Below are 26,682 nucleotides of genomic sequence, written 5' to 3'. Positions count from 1 at the left end.
GTGTTAGTGATTTCATTAGAGAAAATTGAATTGGAAGAACTAAAAGAATTCAGGGTCCAGTCCAGTCTACCAGTAGATTATAAATGCTCAAAGATAATGAACAGTGGTTCAGTCTGGTAACAGGTGTACTACAGTTTTTCTTTTCAACATAATTTTTCTCTAAATAGGAGTCTGCATTTTTACCAAAGATAATTCCAGTAGGATGAATTGTTTGCAAAATAGGTTGACTCTCACCAAACTTGCCTGGATTTTTTACCTAAGTTCAGCAAGAGTAGCAATGGACCATAGAAGATCTTTTTAAACTTTGCGTTGTTAGAAGTTTTATAAGAATCTCAGATTAAGCTTCCAAAAACCACTTGAGACTCGGAAGCCAAATCAAGGCCAACTTCAGACTTTCCCTGCATTCCCTATGGGTTTATTCTATGTATATTCTCAAATAGAACATCCCAGTCAAAGCCTTAGTAACATAACCAATGTTTTCAAATGTGTCCTGTTATAAAGAGAGTAGATTCTTACTGAACTTGTGCAAATAACTTTATTACCATAAGCATATGAATACTCACAAATAGTTTCCCAATTCTGAGGCACTCAGATTGGGAACAAAAGCAAATGTTTTGAATTTTGTTTACAAAAGTATACATTATCAAATTTCTGTAAAGTATAAAGAGCTTAAAAGAGAAAGTTCATAAATCTGGAGAAAAAAACATTCAAAGAATCAGCACATTTTCAAATAAAAAATTATAAGAACATTATCCTTTTGATTATTAAGTCCAATATAACTGAGTTTTTTTTCCCTCTTTGTCTTGAATTTCATGAAGGTATCAGCCTCTTCATTAACATTTTGAAAGTTCTCAGAGAGTCCAGTGGTATCAGAAACTTGTATTCAAGAGGCGTTGTCAGAGTCTTTTCCATATATCTCCTCAAAGAAAAAGCAATTTTGGACTGTAGCTGATTATAAATACTTCAAGGAAGAATTAAAGCAACTATCTGGGAATGACAAAGATTTAAAATGATCATGGTTAAAAATCTAATGAGATTTTTATTAGGTTTATTATAGTAAACACACAGCTCACATAGAAATCTAGTTACTTCTGTGGCATATGACACTATGATAACATATTCGATTTCCAGAAATTTCATACGGTTTTTAGAACTCTTTTTTTTTTTAATTTTTTTAATTATTTTTTTTTCCTTGAGATGGAATCTCACTCTCTTGCCCAGGCTGGAGTGCAGTGGCAGGATCTCTGCTCACTGCAAACTCCACCTCTGGGTTAACGCCATTCTCCTGCCTCAGACTCCGGAGTAGTTGGGACCACAGGTGCCTGACACCACAACCGGCGAATTTTGTTTTTCTGTTTTTAGTAGAGACGGGGTTTCACTGTGTTAGCCAGGATGGTCTCGATCTCCTGACCTCATGATCTGCCAGCCTTGTCTCCCAAAGTGCTGGGATTACAGGCATAAGCCACGGCGCCCAGCCTAGAATGCTCATATTATTAACATTCCCATAAATGTTATTTAGAGAAGGTTTAGCAACACTTATCACTTATTTGAAAATGCTTTATATATATTTTAACATATAAAATAAGGTGGCTTTTCCATTCAGCTTCTGTTTCCCAGCTGGATTACTGAATCCTTGGTGTAGCCCATTAATAATTAGGGCCAAAAAAGTATAGTCTTATATATGTTCAAAAACGTCCTTAGGTAATTCCAGTACTTCTACTTGAAAATCATTGACTTAGTTGTAAGTTCTACCTATTATAACAAGAGTTTTCCATCCTCATTACATGTTAGTAGTGTCAGGGAAGACTTAAAAATTATCAATGCCTGGGTCCCTCTCCAGACCTTTAAACTGGAACTCATGGGTGGGGCTTGAGCATCCACTTTTAAAAATGTTTTCCAGTGATTCCAACGTGTAGCTATATTTCCCATCAGATTTCTCTGATTTCTTGTGGCCTTCACTTTTTTTCTATTTTGGTATCATGATGAATTTCAGATCTCATTTCCTGTCTTAAGCTTTAGGTCCCCTGAGGTAGGGAATTTGCCTTCTTCATTTCTTTATCTTTTTTGAACAAGTGAATTAGTCATCAGGAAAAGTTCTCCACCACACATACATTGTGTTCTGAGTCTCAGGTTCACAGGCTAATCCTAAAGTCTTTTTCCTCCACGAGGTCAGAGGTTGCTCATGATGAAAGGAGTGGTTAAGTCTGTAGTGCAGATGGTGGAGGGGAGTTCACCCTGTTTTTAGACATAGCATTGGAACTAAGAATTTTATGTCTATATGGGTGAAGGGGCAGGGATGTGTAGGAAGATAATTCTAATTAGGATGGAGGAATTATACTAGGAAGTAGAGGTAAAGGAAGTGAGAAGGATTAGTAAATAGAAGAAATGTGAACTTACCAAATAGGCTAGTGTAGACCCCTGGAGACTCTTGATTAAGTGAATTAACTAGATTTTAGAAAGGTAATGAGATAGTTATATGCAAGGAAGGTTTCAAAGTGTGGAGACAAGAAGTCAAGCAACACTTTGAGAAGTTGTTGGTCTTTATGGGAATGGAGAGAATTACACTATTGAGAGATGTGAAAAATAATGAAGAGGGTTTCACAATGTGAAATTGTGTTTCTCATTTGAATCTGAGAAATAAACAAGACAATTATGTCTAAAAGACATTGGGGTAGAGGGAGCATGAAGGCCAGGGAGAAAGGGAACTGCAGGAATTAGTGCTGAGAAGCAGGAGTTTAGTGGAAGAAGGAGGAGATCCAGTCCCAGATACAGGCCAATAAGTCTTTTCCCTCTCCCAAGCATGGCAGTTAGCCTGCAGGAAACAGGACAAGAGAAAAGGCCATCATACCTGCCAGACTTCCTGAAATACAGAAATGACATCACGGCTGCTATGTCGGATTAATGCCAGGATAGATGTCCTCTTCCTGAAGAAGCTGTCATGGAAAGAAAAGAAAAGAAGGAATGGAGATGATGTTACTTTACAGGGGGGAACCTCAGGAAAACAGCATGTAACATGAAGTACTCTATAACTGTTTGTTAAAGGAATGCATTATTTCTGTTGGAAAGTTGATGGGAGATGATTATATTCCTGCAGTTTTTTTTTCCTCTCTCGCCTTGTTTCTAGGTTTTTTATCAGTCCCCTGTCAATTCTCTACTGCACTCAGATATTTCAGAAAGCTTTCGGATGTATGAAAGGCTGATCGCTATTTTCTATGCCAGTAGAACTATCCACCTTTCCACCTGTTCATGGTTGCATCTTTATCTCAGTGTCTCTGTGGTGGCAGCCATGAATCAGACTGCCAGGTCTCCGTGGCAGGGACCTGATTGACAGAAGGCCCAGGTCAGTGCATTTCAAATTCACCACCTCCTTTGCACAGAAATCTTCCTTCTCACAGGCTTACAGCAAGGGCGTGTAAGCAAGCCTAGTTGTCTGAGGCTCTCTTGAACTCTAATGGGGGACTGGTTGGAGGACTCCCCATCAGCCTTGCAAAAACTCTCTTAGAACTGCATTGATACCTAAAATTTCTTTCCCTTTCTTTTTCACAGGAGTCAGTTTTGCATAGTGGTCTGTGGGTTCTCCAACACTACCTTCATGCCTGCCCCACATTCCCTCACAGGTGTCTTCCCTGATAATTTATCTTATTTGTCTAGTCCTATCCTGGATGCATCTCAGTTGGTTTAAAAAAAAAAAGAAAGAAAGAAAAAACATACCAGGATTGATTCTTTACACTTAGATTTTTTTCCTTTCTCTCCCACAAGTAGTCAGTAACCATGTCCTAGTGTTTTATGTGTTACCTCTTTTTCTATATATATATGGAAATAGGTACTGTTGAGGGGCACATCTTATGTGCCAGGCCCTGTGCTAAATACTTTACCGGTACCTCATTTAATTCACACAATAACCCTGTCAGTTACATATTATTTCCATATTGCCGATGAAAGGACAGAAGCTTAGAGTAGTGTAAAAACTTTCCTGGTGTCATATGGCTACTAATAGGAGGATCTGAGATTTCATTCTGGGACTATTTGACCTCAAGGCTAATGATGACAGTAGTAATATAGCAGCTGACTGGTTCGTCTGTGTGTGGAATCTTGTTTCATTGACTGCATGAAACCTTTAAAAGAATCGTATGAAGCAAGCTCTCTCATGCTTCAGGATATGAAAGAAGAACAAACTAAACCCAAGCACAGTGAATGAAGTAAACAATATGGATTAGAGTGGATAAAAATAAGAAGGAGAATGGAAAAAGAATACAGTAAATTAATGAAACCAAAGTTGATTCTTCAAAATAAAATCAACAAAATTGACGACCATTAACTAGACTAAGAAAAAAAGAGAGAAGATTAAAATTACTAAAATCAGAAATGAAAATGGAGTCCAAGCATGGTGGGTCATCTTTTAATCCTAGCACTTTGGAAGGTCACAATAGGAGGATTTCTTGAGGCCAGGTGTCTGGACCAGCATAGTTAACCTCGGGAGACCCTGTCTCTACAAAAAAAATTTAAAACCAGTTAGCTGGGCATGGTGGCATGCGTCTGTAGTCCTACTATCTTGGGGGGCTGAAGAAGGAGAATTTCTTCAGCCCAGGAAGTTGAGGCTGCAGTGAGGCACATTCACACTACTGCATTTCAGCCTGGGCTGGCCTACAGAGTGAGCGGCGCTCTCTCTCTAAAATAAAAGTTAAAAAGAAAAACAGAAAATGAAATGATTACTACCAATTCTAATAAAATAATGATTATGAAATTACTGTAAATACTTGTATGCCAATAAATCGTATAACCTAGATGGGATAGACAAATTCCTAGAAAAACACAAAAATATGAATAGAATTATAACCAGTAATAAGATTGAATCCAAAAAAGCATTTGATGAAATTCAATATTTTTTCATAATAAAAACATTCTAACTAAGAATGTAAGGAAACCACCTCAACATAAAGGCAATATGTGAAAAACCCAATGCTAACATCACACTCAACGGAGAAAGACTGAAAGCTTTCTCTGTATGAGCAGGAACAAGACAAGGTTGCTGCTTTGGACACTTCTATTCAATGTAGTATTGAAAGGTCTAGTCAGAAAAATTAGGCAAGAATTTTTAAAAAGACATTCAAATTGGAAGAAAGGAGTAAAATTATTTCTGTTCACAGATAACTTGAACTTATATCTAGAAAATCCTAAAGATGGACAAACCTATTAGAATTGATAAATGAATTCAGTAATGTTCCACAATACAAAATCAACATTCAAACATCAGTCATATTTCAATTCACTAACCATGGACAATCCGAAGGGAAATTAAGAAAAAAATTTTAATTTGTATTAATATCAAAAAGAATAAAATACTTAGGAATAAGTTTAACCAAAGAGGTGAAATGATTATACCTGAAATCCATAAAATATTGCTTAATGATGACATCAATAAAATGAAAGACATTTTGTTTTCATGAATTAGAAGACTCACTATTCTCAGGAGGACAATGCTACTCAAAGTGAGCTGCAGATTCAATATAATTCCTCTCAGAATCTCAGTGACATTTTTGCAGTAAAAGAAAAATCCATCCTAAAATTTATATTGAAACTCATGACCCTAAATAGACAAACAACTTTGAACAGGAAGAATGAAACTGGAGGACTCACACTTCCTGACCTCAGCATTTACTACAAAGCCCCCATAACCAATAGAGTGTAGTACTGGCCTAAAAGAGGACATAGAAATTAATGAAATGGAACAGACTCCAGAAAGAAATATTTGCATATATGGCCAAGTGATTTTCATCAAGTGTGCCAAGATCGTTCAATGGGGAAAGGACAGTGTTCTCACCAAATGATACTGGAAAAGCTGGATATCCAAGGGCAAGAATGAGTGGAATCTTTACCTAGCATCATACACAAAAATTAACCCACAAAAGATCAGATATCTAAATGTAAGAGCAAAATCTATACAACCCTTAGAAGAAAACAGGATAAAAACTTCATGATATTGGATTTCACAATGATTTCTTGGCTGTAACAACAAAAGCATAGGCAACAAATAAAATGGATAAATTGGACTTCATAAAAATCAAAACCTTTTATATATCAAAGAACATTATCAAGAAAGTAAGAAGGCAACCCATGAAATGAGAAAAATATTTGCAAATTATAAGTGTGATAAGAAATTAATTTCCAGAATACATGAAAAACTACAAGTGAACAACAGCAAACATCCAGAAACCCAATTAAAAAATGAACAAAGGATTAAAATAGAGTTTTCTCCAAGGAAGATATACAAATATCCAATAAGCCCAAGCAAAGCTCCTCAGCATCACGAATACTTAGAGATATGCAAATCAAAACCACAATGTGACACCACCTCACACACTTTAGGATGGCTTTGATAAACAACAATGACAGCAACACAAAACAACAAGTGTTTTCAAATAGATGGAAAAATTGGAGCTCTAGTGCATTGCTGATGGGAATGGGAAATGTTATAGCCACTGTAAACAGTGGTGTGGCTGTTTCTCAAAAATTTAAAGAGTAAATTACCATTTGATCCAGCAATTCCACTTCTGGACATACTCCCTATAGAACTGAAAGAAATGTGAACAAATATTTGCACATTGATGTTCAGAGAAGCATTACACACAATAGCCAAAAATGGAAACAATGGAAAAGTCCATTGAAAGATAAGTGGGTAGGGAAATGAGGTATATCTATACATCGAAATATTATTCAACCTTAACAAGGAATAAAATTCCAATACATCGTGCAAAGTGGATGAACCTTGAAGACATTATGCTAACTGAAATAAGCCAGACACGAAAGGATAATTATTCTATAATTCAATTTATAAAAGATAGAATAGCCAGTTACATAGAGACAGAAGAATGGTGGGTTCTAAGGGTTATGGGGAGAAGGAGTGAGAGTTACTGTTTATTGGGTACAGAGGTTTAATATGGTAAAAGGAAAAAGTTCTGGAAATGGATAGTGTGATGGTTACAAAACACTAAATTGCACATGTAGAAATAGTTAATGATAAGCCTTATATTGGATATATGTAAAGTGTCCTGGTAGTCTTACCATTACAAATACACACTTTTTGGCCTAGCTCCTTTCCTGCCATGCAGAACCCCAGAGGTGAATCTCTCTATTTCTTCAAGTGTGCATCACTCACTGTCCTCTGTGCTGTGTCCCACATGCAGTGCCAACAGCCTCATAGAGCCTGTGACTTCAGAGCCAGGACACAGCTCAAGAGTCTGCCCCGAGGCTCCCTCTCTTTTAATTTCCCTGCAGCCTAGGCTTCACTTCAACTGGCAGCTCGATTTAGCCGAATTCAGGACAGGCCACCAGATCTCTTTCTCCACACATGCTGGTCCCACACCAGGTGGAGTCAGGCAGGGCCAGTCACCGGAGAAGCCTGGAGCAGATTAGGGAGCGGTCTGAGCTGGTCCTATCATCCAAGGGGTTTCCTACTCTAATTTGGGGGGAAAATGTGAGCTTGTTTCAAAGCCTAGGATGCTCCTTGTAGCTCATGCAGTAGAGAAATAAAATAAAGATGTGGCAGAAAGGGATGTGTTGGTGACAGCGAGAAGCAACTTGACCTTGAGGACTCTCCTTCTTGTCCCTCTGTGAAGCCTCTTCCACCACATAGGGCTCAGGGCTGACAAAGCCCCCTCCCTACCTTTCTCAGGCTGGACGCAAAGTCAGCCATGAAAACAAGGGGAGAGTCCGTAGAGACAAATTGGGAGGGTTCAGGAGGAGAATTTAGGATTTGCTTCTGCTAATGGGCCACAGGCTGGGAATTAAAATGTTTTCCTGGGTCTCCTCTGAAAGCCAGATAGACTCCACCTAAAACCCTGTTGCCAGTGACGCAGGGATCCACTTACCAGAGACTTTGATCGTCTTGAATGCGGAACTTTCGCTGCCAGTGGCTGTGTTACGAGCGGAGCAACCATAGATTCCGCTATGCTTTGTAGTAATTTCGCGGATAGAGAGCTCTTGTCCTGATTGCAGAAACTTCCCATTAATCGTCCAAGAATACTCTGCCGGTGGGTTAGAGTCCGCGAAGCAGTACAAGTAGAGTTTATCTCCTGAACGGTAATAGGGGGATGAAGACAAAATGCTGGGGATGTGTGGACCATCTGGAGTAAAGAGAATAAAGTCACAGGTGATGTCATCTGAAGGAAGGGGATGTTCCTGGTCTCTTAAAGGGACATAGTGTCCCTCTGAGCCAAGACACACCCTCAAGGCCCAGCCAAACCGCTCCTGTGTTCACTGGGCCGAAGCCTGAGGTATTCTCCTGTTTCTCCCATCACAGGCTGTAGACTCCAAGTCTCCCATGACAAGAGCATCTCTTCCCCTTATATTTTTGTTTAAGGCTGTGCATACCCAGAATTTTCCAGGGCAGGGAGTCATGGCCAACCCTGGTGTCCAGAAATAAAAGTGTCTGTACTTGGACCTGAGAGAGTCTGAGAGGCCTGGCCTGTGTTCATTTGGATTTTAGCAGGTGGCCTGGTTCACACAAAAACCAAAGATGCAAAGGACATTCAGCGTGACTGGGTCACTGGGGGTGCTACCAACTTGATCCCATATTTCACATTCATAGGGGCCTGTGTCATTTCTTGTGACATTGCCTAGAATGAGGATCCTGTTTTCACTGGGTTCTTTAACCTGGGACTGTGTGGATAACAGAGAGAAGATTGTCCTGTGTGGCACTTTTGATTCCTCCACAAGCATCCTTCAATCAGAGTTGACATCTCCCACCTCTCAGCCCACCGAAGTCCTTGAAAGTCAATAGCTGGTGTGTGTGTCACAAGACACATGCATGATGATGATCTAAGGGCTCAAAGACTGTGAGGCCAACTGTTCTGTCTTAGGGAAGCACAGACTTTCTCAAGTGTGAATTGAGCAGCAGTGTTGGGTCATGGACAGACACATAAGTGGGAGTCACAGTCCCTGATACACCTCCCAGTCCCTCTCTAATCAGCTGACTGGCTGGCTCACCTTGGGTTCCTTACCTGGAGTGTGCAACTGCTGGGCCCCTTCCAAATTCCATCCTACTCTGCCCCCCAAGATGTGATTTCTCTGCAGTTTCCATTTAAAAGGACAGTCTAGAGATGAGTAATAATGGGACTTCCCATTGTCCTTAAACCCTGAAGACACTGAGCAGCCTGGCCAGGGACTGGATGTTTCAGCAGAAAGAAGACAGGGGAGACCAGAGTCAAACCTGGAGGTCAGTTCAGTCATCAGGCAGTGGAGGCACAAGGTGGGGCAGTTTTCTCCAGGTGTTTCATGATGACTTACTTGAGCCAGTGGCCTCCAAAGACAGAGCAGAGTGCAAGGAATGATCTAGAAAGAGTGAAGGGGACAGACAAGAGCTGGTGGCTTTGGAGCAGAACCATGTTCCCTGTTCTGGGTTCTTTAAGTTTCCTCTCCTTCTGCAGAGGGCAGGTGAGGACTAAATGGATCTTTTCAGAAATACATGTGGACATTTGCAAATGCAGAACGGACTGGTGGAAAGGGTGGGAATGAACTGCTGGAAATCTGGTCCTCGTGGACCATACGTGTTTGATGGATATGAGACAAATTTGGGGAGAAATTTTGCAAATATTTTCTTTCATTGGACCCTCTACTCTCCAATTCCATGGGCTTGACTACTCTAGGGACCTCATGGAAGTGGATTCCAGAGTGAATCTGACAAGAGACTGCTGGTTGCCAGGAGCTGGGAGTGGGGAGAATCAGAAGTTGTTCATGGGTGTGCAGTTTCAGTTATGCAAGACGGGGAGGTTCTAGAGATCTGCTGTACAGCTCGATGCCTACAGTTCACACAGATTGAGTGTTTCTTATGCATAAGACTTAGGACAAAAAGTGTTTTGGATTTCTGACATTTTTTGATTCGAAATATTTGTCACATACTTACTGGTTTAGCATCCCAAATCTCAAAGATTCAAAATCTAAAATGCTCCAGTGAGTATTTCTTTTCAGCATCACATTAGTCAACAAAAGTGGGAGGTGATAGGCTAAATACATTCTTGCCCATTTTTTTTCTCACCACTTTTCTAGCTTGGTGATTAGTTTTTGGTCAATTCCATACTGGCCATGCTGCACTTGTATGTTTTTGAAGGCTTTGGGATGTGAGAAATAATGATTGCTATTTTCTATGTCATGAACACTTTCCACCTTTCCATGTTTGCATCTTTTTCTCAGTGTCTCTGTTGTGGCAGTCATCAGTAAGAGCCTGTCAGGTCAGACTTAGGACAGATTTTTGTAATTCTGCAAAAAAAAATGTTTCTGGGATTCTGGTAGGGGTTGTGTTGAATCTGCAGCTCACTTTGGGTAGTATTGTCATCCTAACAATATTGATTTTTCCAATCCATGAAAATGAAATGTCCTCCCACATATTGATGTCATCTTTAATTTCATTCAGTAAAGATTTGTAGTTTTCAGGGTATAACCCTTAGACCTTTTTGGTTAAACTTATTCCAAAATATTTTATTCCTTTTGATGTTAATGACAATGGAAATTCTTCTCTGAACTTCCTTTCACATTGTTCATTGTTACTATATAGTCTAAAGAATGATCTAGAAAGAGTGAAGGGCACAGGCAAAAGCTGGTGGTTTTCGAGCAGAAACATATTCCCTGTCCTGGGTTTTAATTTTCCCTCTCCCTTAGCAGAGGGCAGGTGGCTCTTCCCTGATAGCCAGATAGACTTCACTGGAAAACATATTGCCAGTGCTCCAGGGATCCACTTACCAGGGACTATGATCCTCTTGATTATGAGATTTGTTCCACCAGTGACTGAGTTATGCATGAAACAGACATAGACCCCTCTATATGTTTTAGTGATTTGCAGGGTAAAAAGCACTTGTGCTGACTGCTGGAACTTCCTATCAATCAGCCAAGAATGCTCTGTCAGTGGGTGAGAGTCTGTGAGGCAGGAGAGCTTGGGGACTTCCCCTGGATGGTAATAGGTGTATGAAGAAGAAATCGTGGGGGGGTCCAGGCCATCTGGAGCAAAGAAAATAGTCACAGCTGATGTTGTCAGAGGGAAGGGAAAATCCTGGTCTGTGGAAGGGCCACAGTGACCCTGTGAGCTGAGTCAGAACACTGAAGTCAAAGCCAAATCCCTGCTGTGTTCACTGATCAGGAGCCTGAGACATTCACCTACTTCTCCCATCATAAACTGTGGACCGAGAGTCTCCCATGACAAGAGCAGCCTCTTCTCTCCCATTGGTGATCAAGCCTAAGCCTACTCTTAGGACCCATGGCCAGCTTTGATGTCTGGGGATAAGAGTCTCTGTACTTGCACCTGAGAGGGACTGGGAGGCCTGGCCTCTGGCCATGTGTATTTGGGATGGCAGCCTGGCTCACAGAGGAACAGAAGATACTCACAGAGGAGATTCAAGGTGACTGGGTCACTGCGGCTGGAACTCCCTGGGTTCTTCATTTCACATTCATAGGGTCCTGCAGTATCCTTTGTGACACCAAATAGACTGAGGGTCCTGTTGTTTTCGGACAGCTGCAACTTGCGACTGATAGGGAGTCTCTGACCATTTATCCACCACAGGTAGCTTACATCCTGAGTGTCAGGATCACAGGATAAAATCACAGTCTCCGTGCCCTCCTTGGGGTTTAAGTTGCTGCTGGAGATGTAGGGCTTGGGAGTCTCCACTGTGCAGATAACAGAGAGAAGATTGCCCTGTGTGACACCTTTGATTCCTCCGAAGACATTTTTCAATCAGAGATGGCATTTCCCACCTCTCAGCCCACCCAAGTCCCTAAAAATCCATGGCAGGTATGTGTGTTACAAGACAGATGCATGGCAATCTGAGGGCTCAGAGATTGTGAGGCTGCCTTCTGTATGTGGGAGAAGCACAGACTTTCTCAAGTGTGAATTGAGCAGCAGCATTGCATTATGGAAAGACATGGGTCCAGCAGTCAGAGCCCCTGGTGCCTCTCTGAGTCCCTCCCTCTCCAACTGCCTGCCTGGCCCACCTTGTGATCCTCACCTGGAGCATGCAGTGCTAGAATCTTCTTAGTTTCAGTCTTACTTTGCTCCCAAGGTATGTTTTCTCTGCAGCTTCCCTTTCCAAGGGCATCCTAGAGACGGATGATGGAACTTCCCATTGTGCTTAAGCCCTTTGGGTAGTGGGAAAACTGGACTGGGACTGGATACTTCAGCAGAAATAACACAGGGGAGACCAGAGTCAAGCCTGGAGGTCAATTCAGTCATCAGGGAGTGGAGCAACAAGGTGGGGCAGTTTTCCCAGCTGTCTCATAGTGACTGACTTGAGCCAGTGACCTCTAAAGATAGAGTAGAGTCCAAAGAATGACCTACAAAGAGTGAAGGGGACAGGCAAGAGCTGATAGCTTTGGACGAAGGCCATGTTCCCTGTCCTATGTCAACGATGTTCCCTTCCCCCTGTAGAGGGTAGGTGAGGACCATGTGGATCTTTCTAGAAATACATGTGGATGTTTGCAAATGCAGAACTGACTAGTGGAAGCATGAGCATGAACCGATGATGGAAGTCTGGCCCTCATGGACCATATGTGTTTGGTGGCTCTTAGACCAATATTTGGGAAGAAGTCTTGCAGATACTTTCTCTCAGTAGACATTCTTCTCTCTGATTCTGTGTGTTTGACTACTCTATGTACCTCATCTCAGTAGATTCCAGTGAATCAGAGAGTAGAATAGTAGTTTCCAGGAGCTGGGGTGAGGGGAATAGGGCATTGTTCCGTGGGTGTGTGCTTTCAGTTATGCAGGATGAGGAGGTTCCAGAGATCTCCTGTAGATCTTCATACCTGTAGTTCATACAGATAAAGTGTTCCTTATGCAGAAAACTTAAAACCAGGTGTTTAGGAGTTCCAACATTTTTTATTTTGGAATATTTGCAGTAGATGTACTGGGTTAGCATCCCACATCTGAAAAATTTTAAATCCAAAATGCTCCTGTGAGCACTTCTTTTTAGCACCATATCAGTGGTCAGAAGTGTTGGATTTTGGTGCATTTCAGATTTTGGATTTCTGGATTTGGGATGCTCAATTTGTAATATTGTAATTTTCCCATAAAAAGTTGTCAGGATTTTAGACTTTATGTTATGATGTGACTCTAGTAACAAAACAAAACAAAATTTGAAGGAAACATTAAAATGTTGTCATCAGTGGAAATTTTTACTGATGGTCCAAACATCTAAGATCAATTGCTGGTAGGATTATTTCTCTTGATACCCAATTAAGGTTTAGGTGTGGGGTGAATTCCAGCAGGATCACCTTATGCTCAAAGAAAGATGCCAAAGGTGATTTGAAATTAGCATTGGGAGTTATACCTGATGTAAATGACGAGTTGATGGGTGCAGCACACCAACATGGCACAAGTATACATATGTAGCAAACCTGCACGTTGTGCACATGTACCCTACAACTTGAAGTTTAATAATAATAAATAAATTAAAAAAAAAAAGAAATTACCAAGATCTTAAGTAGAAAGAGACCCGTTAAAAGGACAGAACTTGTCAGTGTGTCAATTACATAAAGGGAGGAATGATGCCGAATTAAAAGAAGTGATGTGTGTTATGTTAGTAAATATAGAAAGAACTCCCTGTTTCTAATTTCTGTGCAGAGTTAGGAAAAATGGGGAGGAGCCCAGAACAGGTATGTGAAGTGTTTTCATTTTCTCTCAACCTCAGGAAATACAACTAGAGTTTAAGTTTGTGTGAATTAAGAAGAGTCTAAGTGAGATGCCATTGGGTCATGTGTCCCCCACACGAAGAATCCCAACTTATGAAAATGGCATCATCATGAAGAAACAATGGAATGTGGCCCAGGCAGGAAAACCATCAGATAGCACCCCCTGGCCACCTCCAATAGGTCCCCGAACCCAGCAGTGTTCCCATTATGTGAATGTTACAGCCTTGGTAGTTGTCCCATAACTACAAAATTTAAAAATTGCTATTGTCAATACAAAATGATAAATATGAAGTTGAATATATTGCTCCATTTTTTCCCCCTACTCTTTTTGAACTTTCCTGTTTCATTTTTGGAAGTTTCTATTGACACATCCTCGAGCTAGGGATTCTTTCCTCAGCTGTGTGCATTCTACCAGTAAGCATCAAAAGCATTCTTCATTCCTCTAACAGCATTTTTTTTCTTTTTCTGAGATGGAGTCTCGCTCTATTGCCCAGGCTGCAGTGCAGTGGCACGATCTTGGCTCACGGCAAGCTCTGCTTCCCAGGTTCATGCCATTCTCCTGCCTCAGCCTCGCGTGTAGCTGGGACTACAGGCACCCGCCAGCACGCCCAGCTCATTTGTTTGTATTTTTAGTAGAGATGGGGTTTCACCGTGTTCGTCAGGAAGGTCTCGATCTCCTGACCACCTGATCCGCCCGCCTTGGCCTCCCAAAGTGTTGGGATTACATACATGAGCCACTATGCCTGGCCATCTCTGAGGTATTTTAACTAGTTGTGGACTTTTGAGTTTGTTCAACTGTTTACTTACTGTTAGAACCGAGTGACAAATTTCAAGCTTGTTATATGCCTGACAGGAAACCAGAAGTCTCTAGGAAGTGACTGGAGAATGTGAGCTCCATAGTAGGTTGAGGATGGAGTCACGAGGGAAACGGGTGAAATCAGCCCATGGGCTTTGGAGACTACAAGCCTGTCCAGCCTCTGACACCCTGGTGAGTCAGTGCAAAGATTACAACAGTGACAGTAAACTAGCATGGTTGACTCCATCTGGCATCTAGTCTCAGGCTGGCTGTCCTCACTCATTCCTGGACATAGGCAGGCTAACCATGGGAGGAATTTAGTTTATGGTTTAACTTTGAAGAAACAATGATAATAGTTCCTCCATAACACTAATACCCTTATTTTGCTCAGGGATTGCCTTTGCAAAACTGGTGAAAGACCGTGAGAGTAAGATTATAGGAGAGCAGTGAATTCTGCTAAAATGTAGGCACAGTTTCTATAATCCCTTACTGCTCAAATATCATTTGCCAGAGTTTACAAAATTCGTAATCAATTGCTCCTATAGATAACATCACTATTGTAGAACCTGAGATTGGTCTTTTGAGATGTTTGTCATTCTTTTCATTCTGGCAACCCGCTGATCTCATCCATACCCATGACTAATGGCTCAGCCAGTCACGTATCCCTACCTATAGTCAGATTCAAGTACAAACGGATCATTTCCCTCTGCCCCCGTGATTCCATCCCCAAACAATCAGCAGTACCGATTTTTTAGTCCTGTGCCTCTGAAACTATGCTTGAATATCTCTGTCTAATGTTGACAGCTGGTACCATTCCGTCTGAAACTATTCCAATCAATAGAAAGAGGGAATCCTCCCTGATTCATTTTAGGAGGCCAGCACCATCCTGATACCAAAGCCTGGCAGAGACACAACAAAAAAAGAGAATTTTAGACCAATATCCCTGATGAACATCGATGCAAAAATCCTCAATAAAATACTGACAAACTGAATCTAGCCGCACATCCAAAAGCTTATCCACCATGATCAAGTGGGCTTCATCCCTGGGATGCAAGGCTGGTTCAACCTACACAAATCAATAAACGTAATCCAGGATATAAACAGAATCAAAGACAAAAATCACATGACTATCTTGATAGATGAAGATAAGGCCTAGGACAAAATTCAAAAGTTCTTCATGCTAAAAACTTTCAATAAATTCTGTATTGATGGAATGTATCTCAAAATAATAAGAGCTATTTGCAACAAACCCACAACCAATATCATACTGAATGGGCAAAAACTGGAAGCATCCCCTTTGAAAACTGGCACAAGACAGGGATGCCCTCTCTCCCCACTCCTATTCAACATAGTGTTGGAAGTTCTGGCTAGGGCAATCAGGCAAGAGAAAGAAATCAAGGGTATTCAGTTAGGAAAGGAAGAAGTCAAATTGTCCCTGTTTGTAGATGACATGATTGTATATTTAGAAAACCCCATTGTCTCAGCCCAAAACCTCCTTAAGCTGAGAAGTAACTTCAGCAAAGTCTCTGGACACAAAATTAATGTGCAAAAATCAAAAACATTCTTATACACCAGTAACAAACAGAGAGCCAAATCATGAATGAACTTCCATTCACAATTGCTTCAAAGAGAATAAAATACCTAGGAATCCAACTTGCAAGGGGTGTAAAGGACCTCTTCAAGGAGAACTAAAAACCACTCCTCAGTGAAATAAAAGAGGACACAAACAAATGGAAGAACATACCATGCTCATGGATAGGAAGAATCAACATCGTGAAAATGGCCATACTGCCCAAGGTCATTTATAGATTCAATGCCATCCCCATCAAGCTACCAATGAGTTTCTTCACAGAATTGGAAAAGACTACTTTAAAGTTCATATGGAACCAAAAAAGAGACTCCATTGCCAAGACAATCCTAAGTCAAAAGAACAAAGCTGGAGGCATCACGCTACCTGACTTCAAACTATACTACATGGCTACAGTAACCAAAACATCATGATTCTGGTACCAAAACAGAGATATAGAGCAATGGAACAGAACAGAGTCCTCAGAAATACTAGCACAGATCTATAGCCATCTGAACTTTGACAAACCTGACAAAAACAAGAAATGGGGAAAGGATTCCCTATTTAAAAAATGGTGCTGGGAAAATTGGCTAGCCATAAGAAGAAAGCTGAAACTAAATTCTTTCCTTACTCCTTATACAAAAATTAATTCAAGATGGATTAGAGACTTAAATGTTAGACCTAATACCATAAAAACCCTAGAAGAAAACCTAGGTAATACCATTCAGGACATAGGCATGGGCTAAGACTTCATGTCTAAAACACCAAAAGCAAAGGCAACAAAAGCCACAATTGACAAATGGGATCCAATTACACTAAAGAGCTTCTGCACAGCAAGAGAAACTATCATCAGAGTGAACAGGTAACCTACAGAATGGGAAACAATTTTTGCAATCTACTCATCTGACAAAGAATTAATATCCAGAACCTACAAAGAACTCAAACAAATTTACAAGAAAAAGACAAACAACCCCATCAAAAAGTGGGCAAAGGATATGAACAGACACTTCTCAAAAGAAGACATTCATACAGCCAACAGACACATGAGAAAATGCTCGTCATCACTGACCATCAGAGAAATGCAAATCAAAACCACAATGAGATACCATCTCACACCAGTTAGAATGGCAATCATTAAAAAGTCAGGAAACCACAGGTGCTGGAGAGGATGTGGAGAAATAGGAAAATTTTTACACTGTTGGTGGGATTGTAAACTAGTTCAACCGTTGTGGAAAACAGTATGGCGATTCCTCAAGGGTCTAGAACTAGAAATACCATATGACTCAGCCATCCCATTACTGGGTATATACCCAAAGGATTATAAATCATGCTTCTCTAAAGACACATGCACACGTATGCTTATTGCACAAGTATTCACAATAGCAAAGACTTGGAATCAACCCAAATGTCCATCAGTGACAGACTGGATTAAGAAAATTTGGCATATATACACCATGGAATAGTATGTAGCCATAAAAAAGGATGAGTTCGTGTGCTTTATAGGGACATGGATGCAGCTGGAAACCATCATTCTCAGCAAACTATCGCAAGAACAGAAAACCAAACACCGTGTGTTCTTACTCACAGGTGGGAATTGAACAATAAGATCACTTGGACACGGGAAGGGGAACATCACACACGGGGGCCTATTATAGGGAGGGGTTGGGGGTGGGGTTGCAATGACAGTTATACCTGATGTAAATGACAAGTTGATGGGTGCTGACGAGTTGATGGGTGCAGCACACTAACATGGCAAATATATACATATGTAACAAACCTGCACGTTGTGCATATGTACCCTAGAACTTAAAGTATATTTTTTAAAAAAATTTTTTAATTAAAAAAAGAAAAATCTCTAACCCCTGATCCACTAGGGAGGCTGATTTGAGTAATAATATACCTCTGTCCTCCTATTTGGCAGACTTGGAGTCATTAAAATCTTTCTTTACTGCAAATCACCATCTGGATAAATTGGTTTTGATTGTGCAGGAGGCCAGAAGAACATGTCTGGGAATTATAAGAATGGATGGAGGAGCTGCCTATCCCTGTCCCACGGTCTTGTGCACAGATCAGCCTCACAACAGGAAAGAGCCCTGGATGAGGATACAGTGGAAGTTTATTCTCTTAGTGACTTGCGGACATTGGCTCGAGATGAAGCCTGGTAGGTGTGGAAACTCCAGGTCATTTCTATGCCTTTCCTATTACCTGGGAGGTGGACCATTCCACAGTGTTAGCAAGAAGGAAATAGAAGGCAGCCTAGTTAGAGGGAGTGTCTGGGGAAGGCCTAGGGGTGGAGGAAGAAGCTGTGCGGGGCAGGGCTTGCCAGTTAGAATGAAGTGGGAGGAAGATGGGGGACACAGAGAAGCAGAGAGGCAGAGACAGCATGGCAGTGAACAGTGGGGGTTACAGTGACTTCAGAGACCCCAGGGACTAGGTGTCCCCATTTCCACAGTCCAGAACCAGGGAGCCCTGAAAATCCTCCAGTGGCCAAAGGGTTTCGACTTACATGAGGTGGGGTGTCTTTAGGGGCAAGAGGTAGTGGGGGGATGAAAGATGGGTGTCAGCCTCTGAAGGACAAGGCAAAGGTGTGACCTAGACCTCCTAGGATTCTGCATCTGAGATCCAGTCTCTAAAGAGGTTATGGGTCATTCATTTCTTCATTCAATTCCTTCATTTGTTATGTGAGAGCACCTGAGTGTGTGTCTCTCACTGGGCCCGTGATGGTGCAGGGTGTGAGTGGGGAAAGAAAACAAGGTCCTGTCTTTATCCTGTTATGCCAGTGACATGGACACTTTGGGAAACAGGATTTCAGTTTCAGTGATAGGGGTTAAGATCTGAGGTGGAGGCCTGGACATATTTTGCACTGACTCTGACAGTTGAGGCAGGTGATTTAGTTCTGGAGAACAGACTAATCAGCTGACCATTTCCTCTCACTCCTCTGAGGTTTGGATGCCAAAGATGAGAGGATTTGAGCCAATAAATGACTACGGGACCCTTGGATCCCAGTAATTCCTCACTTCTGGAGGAGGAGAGGATGGACCTGTGGCTGCAGACAGACCTCATGTGACCCTGATCTGCCTTTTGTGTTTGTGTGACTCTGGTTCAGTGACTGTGCGTTCCTGTGCCTCAGTTTTCTCTCAGTCAAATAAGCTAAATGGCGAAAGGACTGTGGCTTTTCATGCTATCTGTGAATAAATTGTAAATTCTTCACAGTCACCTGACCTAATGCTTGGCACAGTGGAGGTGTTCACACAAACAGCATTTATTATTATTCACTCCCATGAGAGAGCACCTTTAGGTCAGATCCCTGTGGACAAGCTGCTGCCAGGTACTTTTCTCTCTTCTGCTTCTGCTTCTGGGGACATTAGACTTTCTATGGAGTGTCCTAAGCCTCACAAGGCAGTTGACTGATGGCCTACAAAGCTTGTCTTTCTGTCCTCTCCGCTCTGAGTCTCAGGTGAAGAAAGCTCTGTCCTTGCCCAGATGAGGCTCTGAGGGCTGAGCCCTGGCAGTGAGCAGCTCCAGGAGACACAGTCCTCAGACAGCTGGTAAATCCTTGGTCCCAGTAAGCCCTGCCACAACCCAGCCCTGGCACAGGCTCCTCAGCTTTATCTGGAGTAAGGATTTAGGGACGGGGTCTGGGGTTGAGGTTTCTAGGGCTGAGCTTTTCTGAGAGTATCTCAAGGGGCCTCTTAGGCAAAGCCCTACTCAGTTCTCCAGGGTCTTTCTCAGGGTCAAGTTTATGAAGATGACATGAAGTGCTTGGCTGAGACTGATCTCCTCCTGCTGAGCACCCCTCCCCCCCCCATCAGACTGTCCTTCCTGTGCAGCAAGTGTCTGCAGGGTCTGGAGGCAGGAAAGGAATTCTGATCTGTTGAGGTTTGTCTCCTCTGTGTGTGTCCTGCACTAAATGCCAAAACCCCAACATGGGACATAATGCAGAGAGGGACACAGGCACAGTCCAGGCCTGACCATCCTGTGTGTGCAAAGTAGAAGTGACCCCCACCCCCCAACACCCAGGGATCATGTAGAATCACTCACGGTATAAGGTGAAATGTCCAGTTACTCCTTTACTCTCATCACCTCGCTTTCTGATTTGAATGGTGTAGGATCCTGTGTCATTCTTGGTGACATTCTGGATCAGCAGGGATGCATTGGAATATACTGTTTCTCGTCCACTGTATGCAGACCCAAATATAATCATTTCAGTGTCTATTGTATATGCTGTAATGTAATGCTGGAGGTCCATTATTTGCCCTTTGTACCAGATGTAGCCAGCAACATTCTGGGGCAAATTGTGGACAAGTAGCAGAACATCCTTCCCCTCGGAAACTTTGGTTGGCTGAGCTTCAATCGTGACTTGGGCAGTGGTGGGCGGGTTCCAGAAGATTAAAAGTGATGCTAGGAGGTGGAGAGAGCATCAGTCAATATTGAGACCTATGTATTGGAATGAAATGATGGGGCCTTGGGTCCTGAGAAGATCTCTTCAATCATCAGCCTTGTAGACACACACACACAAACACACACACCCCTTTTTGTGTGTATGTGTGTCTGTGTGTTTTTGTCCTGCCGTCCTACTGGGTCAAAGTCAGCAGCACTACCCCCATTCATTCAACACTTCTGACCTCGGCATTTTTCTCTTTGGAGTCATCTTCCCCAGGGGTCTGCATGGCTCCCTCCACACTGCCCTCAGGTCCTGCTCACATCAGGGTGTCCTTAGACTGCTTTCATGACACCTTCTTCAGAGACTCTGGATCTACCATTTCTGACCTTTCCCTTCTCTGCTCCCTCCAGAGCTCTTGTCAACACCTGACCTCACATTCTAGATCTCTTTGCATGTCTGTCTTCCTGCCCATGAGAGCATGAGCTCCGTGAGGACAGAGACGTTTGTGATCTTGGTTGCACCCCAGTGCCTGCGACAGGCTGCAGACTCCTGCAGATGTGAGGGTTCCCAGGGACCTCCAAGCCAGGGCTATTTTTTTTTCTTTCCCCAATTGTTGAGGTTTTTTGCTAAGGACAGTGTTTCATGTCCTGCTTATATTTTCATCTGAAGTGTCATCCAATAATAGTTATTATCATCATTTTTCAAAATATGGTGGCCAGTGATGCTAAACCAGGAGAACAGAACACTTGAGATTTTCCTACCTATTACCAATTCCAGTTCAATGTGATTTTCCTGTTGTGACCCTGTCCCTCTCTGGTATATTTTCCCCAATCCAGGCTCCAACAGAGCCTTCTTTCCTTTATTTATTTATTTGTTTTCTTTTCTTTTTGAGATGGAGTCTCGTACTGTCTCCCAGGCTGGCATGCAGTGGTGCCATCTCGGCTCACTGCAACCTCTGCCTCCCAGATTCATACAATTCTCCTGTGCCAGCCTCCTGAGTAGCTAGGATTACAGGAGGACACCACCACAACTGGTTAATTTTTTCTGTTTTTAGTAGAGACGGGGCTTCACTGTGTTGATCAGACTGGTCTTGAACTCTTGACCTCATGATCCATCCACCTCAGCCTCCCAAAGTGCTGGCTTATTTTATTTTTTAGAACCCCATCCCCTCCAGGAGACCCCATCCAATCATTCTGCTTCCTCCTCCTGTCCTCTCCCAGGAAGTTCTCTCCTCACCTGTGAGTAGAAGTTCCTTCCAGGTGATGTGCAGTGTGTAGGGAGGCACTGAGAGGGGCCCCATGGCCTCTTCTGCCGGTGTGTTCTCCTCTGTGGAGATGAGCCTGGGATCCAAAATGTTTCCGAGCACAGCTGTCAGCTGTGCTGTCCTTCCTCCTTCTGTGCTGAGCCTCTTACCCGGGCAGGAGCACTTCACAGGCTTATGGGCGGGGTCTGTGCCCAGGACACCTCTCTATCCCCTCCCCTCTCAGTACTGCCTCTTTGTCCCTCCTTCTCTTTTTCCTTTTGTCTGTATGTCAAGTCCCTGGGAATTGTGGAGGCCTCTACCTTTTTCAGCAGTGATTTTGTCACCAAACGTCGGTATACACTATGTGCAAAACAACAAACATACACAAAAAAGAGACGCGCACAGACACACAGAGTCACACACGTACCCTGTAGGTTGGGCAAGCACCGTTCTGGGCCTCAGCCTCCTGCTGTCCCAGTGGCTCTGAGTCGGGGTGTACATTCACACCCCTTGCCCTCTTTCATCCCCATCTGGCTCTCCCCTTCAGTGCAGGAGGCTGGAGCTGCATCAGATCCCTGTTATAGGGACACCACATTGTGCTGTGGGTGAGCTGTGTGTTGCCTGGTGACAGGGACCCTTCCTTTCTCTAATTGTGTCTAGCTTTGCTGCAACTTCCAAGGATGGACATTCAGGACCTGGGTGTCCCAGAGGAAACTGTCCTTCCTGGAGGTGTGCAGGGTGAATCTCTCATGCCTCCTGGGAGGAGAGGCCTGTGCTGGTTGTTCAGTGGGGGCTGTGACTCCCATGGTGAAAGGGACAGTTCTCAGTCACTCTATTGCTCCCTTGGGACTGGTGGATGGGTTTCTCATTTCTTCCTGACCATCTTTGGTGTCCTCTCTTCCCTGGCCATCTGATTGTCCTGTGGTCACCACACCTTCCCCGTGGTGGTGCAGGAGGAAGTGGGAAGTTACCCAGGAACCCCGTGGAACATGGTTCCTTGAGCTACAGGAAGGGGAGCCTGGGACAGAGCAAGGGTTCAGAGCTGGAGAGATTCATCCCGACTTACTCCGTGGTCATGATGGGCTCAGCCCTCCATGTGCTGACATACCCAGGGGTCTGTCCTGAGGGTTTTCACCTGGCCAAGATGCTCTCTGTAGAGGAGGAACAGGCAGTCACCAGAGAGCCTCTCTGGAGGGACGTCGCTCACACCTGAAAAGGCAGGTGGGGGTGAGTTGTGTTCTCGGAGCCAAGAGCAATAATACCCCCTTCTACCGGCAGGGACACAGGAGAGGTCTGCTTCCCAAGGGACAGCCGGGGGTAGGTGGCCACATCCTATGTGGTGCCTGTGTGTGACCATCACATGCGCTCTGGGCCTCACGAGGTGCAGCGGGCAAGCAGGTCACAGGGTGCCTGACCGATTCCCGGGGAGGCTGTGGGCCGTCAGGCAGCCGCTGTTCTGTGTCAGCACTAGACTTGGCCTAGGATGCCCCACAGAACAGGACAGATGGAGCAGAGGCGGGCATTTAGGGAGCAGTGACAGAAAGAGTTGATGAGGATGGAGGGAGGTCACGAGGGGAAGGCCACAGTGTGGCGTCCGTGCACCAGCGCTGCCCTGGGAGATGTCTTTTTAACTGAGCCCAGGGAAAGGTGTGTGCCGCAGAAGCTGCCTGCAGAGGGAGTGATATTAGGTTGGCGGCCACCAGGTCAGGGAGGAGCTGACAGAGTCCGTGTGGGGAGCATAGAGGACGTTGAGGACTTGGGCCGAGGTGACCCTGGTGAGGGTGGACCCTGCTTGGCTATGGGTTCTGCTGAGGGAGGTTGGCATCCCCTGGGAAGGCTCCAGGCTGGAGGGACTCTGCCGCCCTCTGGTGGACTGGAAGGGAAGTGTGGGAGGCCGAAGTCCCAGGCCAAGCTACCTGTTTTATTCCGCAAGGATCTCCAAGTTTCAAAGGAGGTCACACATATGCTATGTTACAGCTCCATCACCTTCCAGCCCTGTGAGTCCCAGTCTCTGTGGCTCTACGTTCACTGTTCTCCCTCTTTCACGATCGGATGTCCCGAACGCAGATTTTTGTCACCCTCTGTGAGTTTGTGTCTGTGTGCAGTAGGCGGCACTGTGTATACCCTGGTGACAGTGATGTCTGGGGCTGACCACTGCACATGGGCTTGGGAACAGAAGACGGAGCAGCAGGGTGGGAGGATCAATGCCAGGGGAGCAGGGACAAGTCATTTTCATTTTCTCACTCCCAGGGACCAGAACCCAGGATTCTGACTCCAGGGCGCAGTACCACACCCGCTGGTGTCCCTGGATGTCATGAATGCTCATAGTGTCATGTTGCCTTGGCATTCCTTTTTTAAGGTGTAAATTTATTTGCCTCACATCAGTGGCAGGCCTTGCTCACTATGGCACTTTTCAATACTGTATGTGCTTCATGTGACTGCAGTTGGTGGCCAGCGATGAAATCTAAGAGGCATCTCTCCTGCTTGGTGTGCTGGGCTCCTCTCTCTCCATCTACTTTCTTTAAACTGATATTCTGACATTTGCCCTTACATTTAAAGTGACCACTTCTCAATCACAGCGTGATCTCCTGGTCCCAGTGTTTGCTGCTTGCCTTAAACACATCCGTTAAAGCTCCCTGCTGGAAACCTGTCAGATAACACCTAGACTTATTAAAGACATTGGCTTACCATTCTCTTCTCTCCTCCCTGCCTGGGCTCACTGACCTCTGTATCTGTGGTCTCCAGGTGTGCCCAGTGCTCCCCAGTGTCTGTAAGTAGTAAAAACACTTACACTTTCACATTGTGGTTCTATCATTGTAGCCTCACATGCCATCCAGGGCCTGACATCGAGGCTGCCCTGTGGGACCTGTGCTAGTTGAACCCCTGCTGGAGCTCTTGTTTTGGGACCTGCAGTTCTTCTGGGGACAGGAGCTTCCAGCTAACTTGACTGAAAAAGTCATATGTTTCATGGAAAACACTGGGTCAGATGATGTATTCATGGGCTTCAGCTGCCATAACAAACACCTTAGCCTGGGTGAATTAAATAATAGAAATCGATTTTGCACAGTTCTGTGAATAATGTGCTTTCTTAACCACTTTAAAATGTGCAATCAAATGCAATTAACCACAAACACAGTGTTAAGTTACCATCACCACTATTTTTCCTAGAGAATTTTTATCATTTTAAACTGAAATTTTGTATCTTTGAAACTATAATAACTCCCTGTATTTTCCACCCTAGACCTTGATCATCTCTTCTCTGTCTCTGTAAATTTGCCTGTCCTTGATGTTTCATATAAATGGAATTATATGTATATGTTATTTAGTTTCTGACATATTTCACTTAGCATAAATGTTTCCAAAGTCCATGCATCTTCCAGCGGATGTCAGAGCTTCATTCCTCTTTATAGCAGTTTAACATTCTGTTGTATGTGTGACCACATTTGTTTATTCATGTGCTGATGAACACTTGGATTGTTTTCATATTTTCTCTTTTGTGAGTAATGCTACAATCAACATTCCCATGCGAGTACCTGTTTCAGTCCCTGGATTCAATTCTTTGGGTATATACCTAGGAATGGATGCTGTTTCATATAAGAATTCTATGGTTAGCTTCTTGAGGAACAGCACAACTATTTCTCCTAGTGGCTGCACAGTTTTATAATCTCACCAGCAATGTATGAGGATTCCAAATTCTACATAAGGCTTTCACTTGTTATTTAACATTTGAAAAGAATGGTAGCCATATTTGTAGGTTTAGTGTGGGATCCCATTGTGGCTTTAACTTTGTATTTTCCTAATGACTAATGACATTGAGTTTCTTTTCATGTCCCTCTTGATGATTTGCATATCTTCTTTGAAGAAATGTCTATTTGAGTCCTTTGCCCATTTATATAAATTGAGTGGTTTGTCTCTTTGTTATTGAGTTGTAGCAGTTCTTTATATATTCTGGGCATGAAACCATTGTCTCTGTGATTTGCAACTGTTATGTCTCATTCTGTTTGGTCTTTTTATTTTCTTGATAATGTCCTTTGATGCACAAAAGGCTTGCATCTTTAGCCCAATTTATCTATTTTTCCTTTTTCTTTCTCATGCATTTGGATCATACATGAGAATCCATTGCATATTTGAGGTCATTAACTTTTACCCCCATGTCTTTTTTAAGATGTTCTTGTAGTGATAGATCTTACAGTTAACTCATTCATCCATTTTTAGATAATTGTTTGATATGGTTGGAAGTATAGTTCTCTAAGTTTGTTGTTTTGCATGTGGTTATCTAGTTGTTTCTGCACCATTATTTGAGAGGATGATTGTTCCTCCATTAAATTATCTTGACACCCTTATTCAAGAGAAATGAACTATAAGGGTGAGGGTTTATTTCTGGACTCTCAATTCTATCCCTTTGGTCCCTAGTTGTATTCTTATGTCAGTAGTTTCTGTTTTTAGTACTTGTAATGTTTTGTGAGATTTCAAATAAGAAAGTTCAAGTTCTGCAATTTATTTTGGCAAAGTTGTTTTGGTTCTTTCAGGGGTAATTTCTTTAACAGCAAGGAGGCCAATGTTTTGCAGTTGGAAAGCTTTTTCTGTCGTATTTTGGAGGGGAATTTTGCAGTCTAGGGATCTTTTCAGGAATTTTATCACAAGTAGGTAAATTATCACCACTTCCTTTGCGGAGGGTACTGGGTTAAAATGTGTGTTGCCTCCCATTGAGGAATTCAGAGGCCCTGGAGCCACTTGCCTCTGTGGTGAGAGACAGTGAGCTCCTTAATGAGGGGCACAGAAGACATTGCTTTGGGACACAATGTTGTCAGGGGACTGTGTGCCTCTCTACTTCCTTATGTTTTTGTGCAGTTTAGATCTCTGCTGGACACACTAGATATTGAAATCTTTGTTGATTCTCTTGGTTCTGGGTTAGCTGACCTGTCAGCTGGAGCTGGAGAACATGCCTGGAAGGGGAGTGAACCCCATGGGAAAGAGTAGGGCTCAGCAGAGTGAAAGCAGCTGAGACCCAGAGAAGCCAGGGA

At 43.1% G+C, this 26,682-nt stretch overlaps 1 protein-coding gene and 1 long non-coding RNA gene across 3 annotated transcripts in view; one reads left to right on the top strand and one right to left on the bottom strand.

Moving 5' to 3' along the window:
* The window catches only part of LOC140711843 (uncharacterized), a 480,768-nt gene that overhangs the window by 33,137 nt on the left and 420,949 nt on the right, over positions 1-26,682 (top strand). The gene's annotated exons all lie outside the window — the stretch shown is intronic.
* LOC140711840 (pregnancy-specific beta-1-glycoprotein 2-like) lies at positions 517-21,811 on the bottom strand. Of its 2 annotated transcripts, XM_073016360.1 has the most exons (6): positions 21,652-21,811; positions 20,073-20,432; positions 11,374-11,652; positions 7,869-8,123; positions 2,849-2,933; positions 517-987 (listed from the first exon to the last, which is right to left on the bottom strand). In XM_073016360.1, exons 1-5 carry the CDS (start codon positions 21,713-21,715, stop codon positions 2,899-2,901), a joined length of 993 nt encoding a protein of 330 aa, XP_072872461.1. In that variant the 5' UTR covers positions 21,716-21,811; the 3' UTR covers positions 517-987; positions 2,849-2,898. The 2 variants fall into 2 exon arrangements, with proteins under 2 accessions (XP_072872461.1, XP_072872460.1); XM_073016359.1 differs by lacking the exons at positions 517-987; positions 2,849-2,933 and having other exon boundaries at positions 7,831-8,123.

This window comes from Chlorocebus sabaeus, chromosome 6, assembly GCF_047675955.1.
Source record: "Chlorocebus sabaeus isolate Y175 chromosome 6, mChlSab1.0.hap1, whole genome shotgun sequence".
In the NCBI taxonomy this organism is placed as follows: domain Eukaryota; kingdom Metazoa; phylum Chordata; class Mammalia; order Primates; family Cercopithecidae; genus Chlorocebus; species Chlorocebus sabaeus.
Note: the sequence above shows the minus strand (reverse complement) of the source record. Positions and strands in the feature narration are given on the sequence as shown.

Excerpts from the sequence above, each read along its gene's own strand:
- LOC140711840 (XM_073016359.1), bottom strand. The coding sequence starts at position 21,715 with ATGGGGCCCCTCTCAGTGCCTCCCTACACACTGCACATCACCTGGAAG. Across the intron at positions 11,653-20,072 it reads TGGACATTTCACCTTATACC|TGGAGACTCCCAAGCCCTAC; the intron begins GTGAGTGATTCT and ends TTATCTGCACAG. Across the intron at positions 8,124-11,373 it reads AGTCACCTTGAATCTCCTCT|ATGGTCCACACATCCCCAGC; the intron begins GTGAGTATCTTC and ends TCTTTACTCCAG.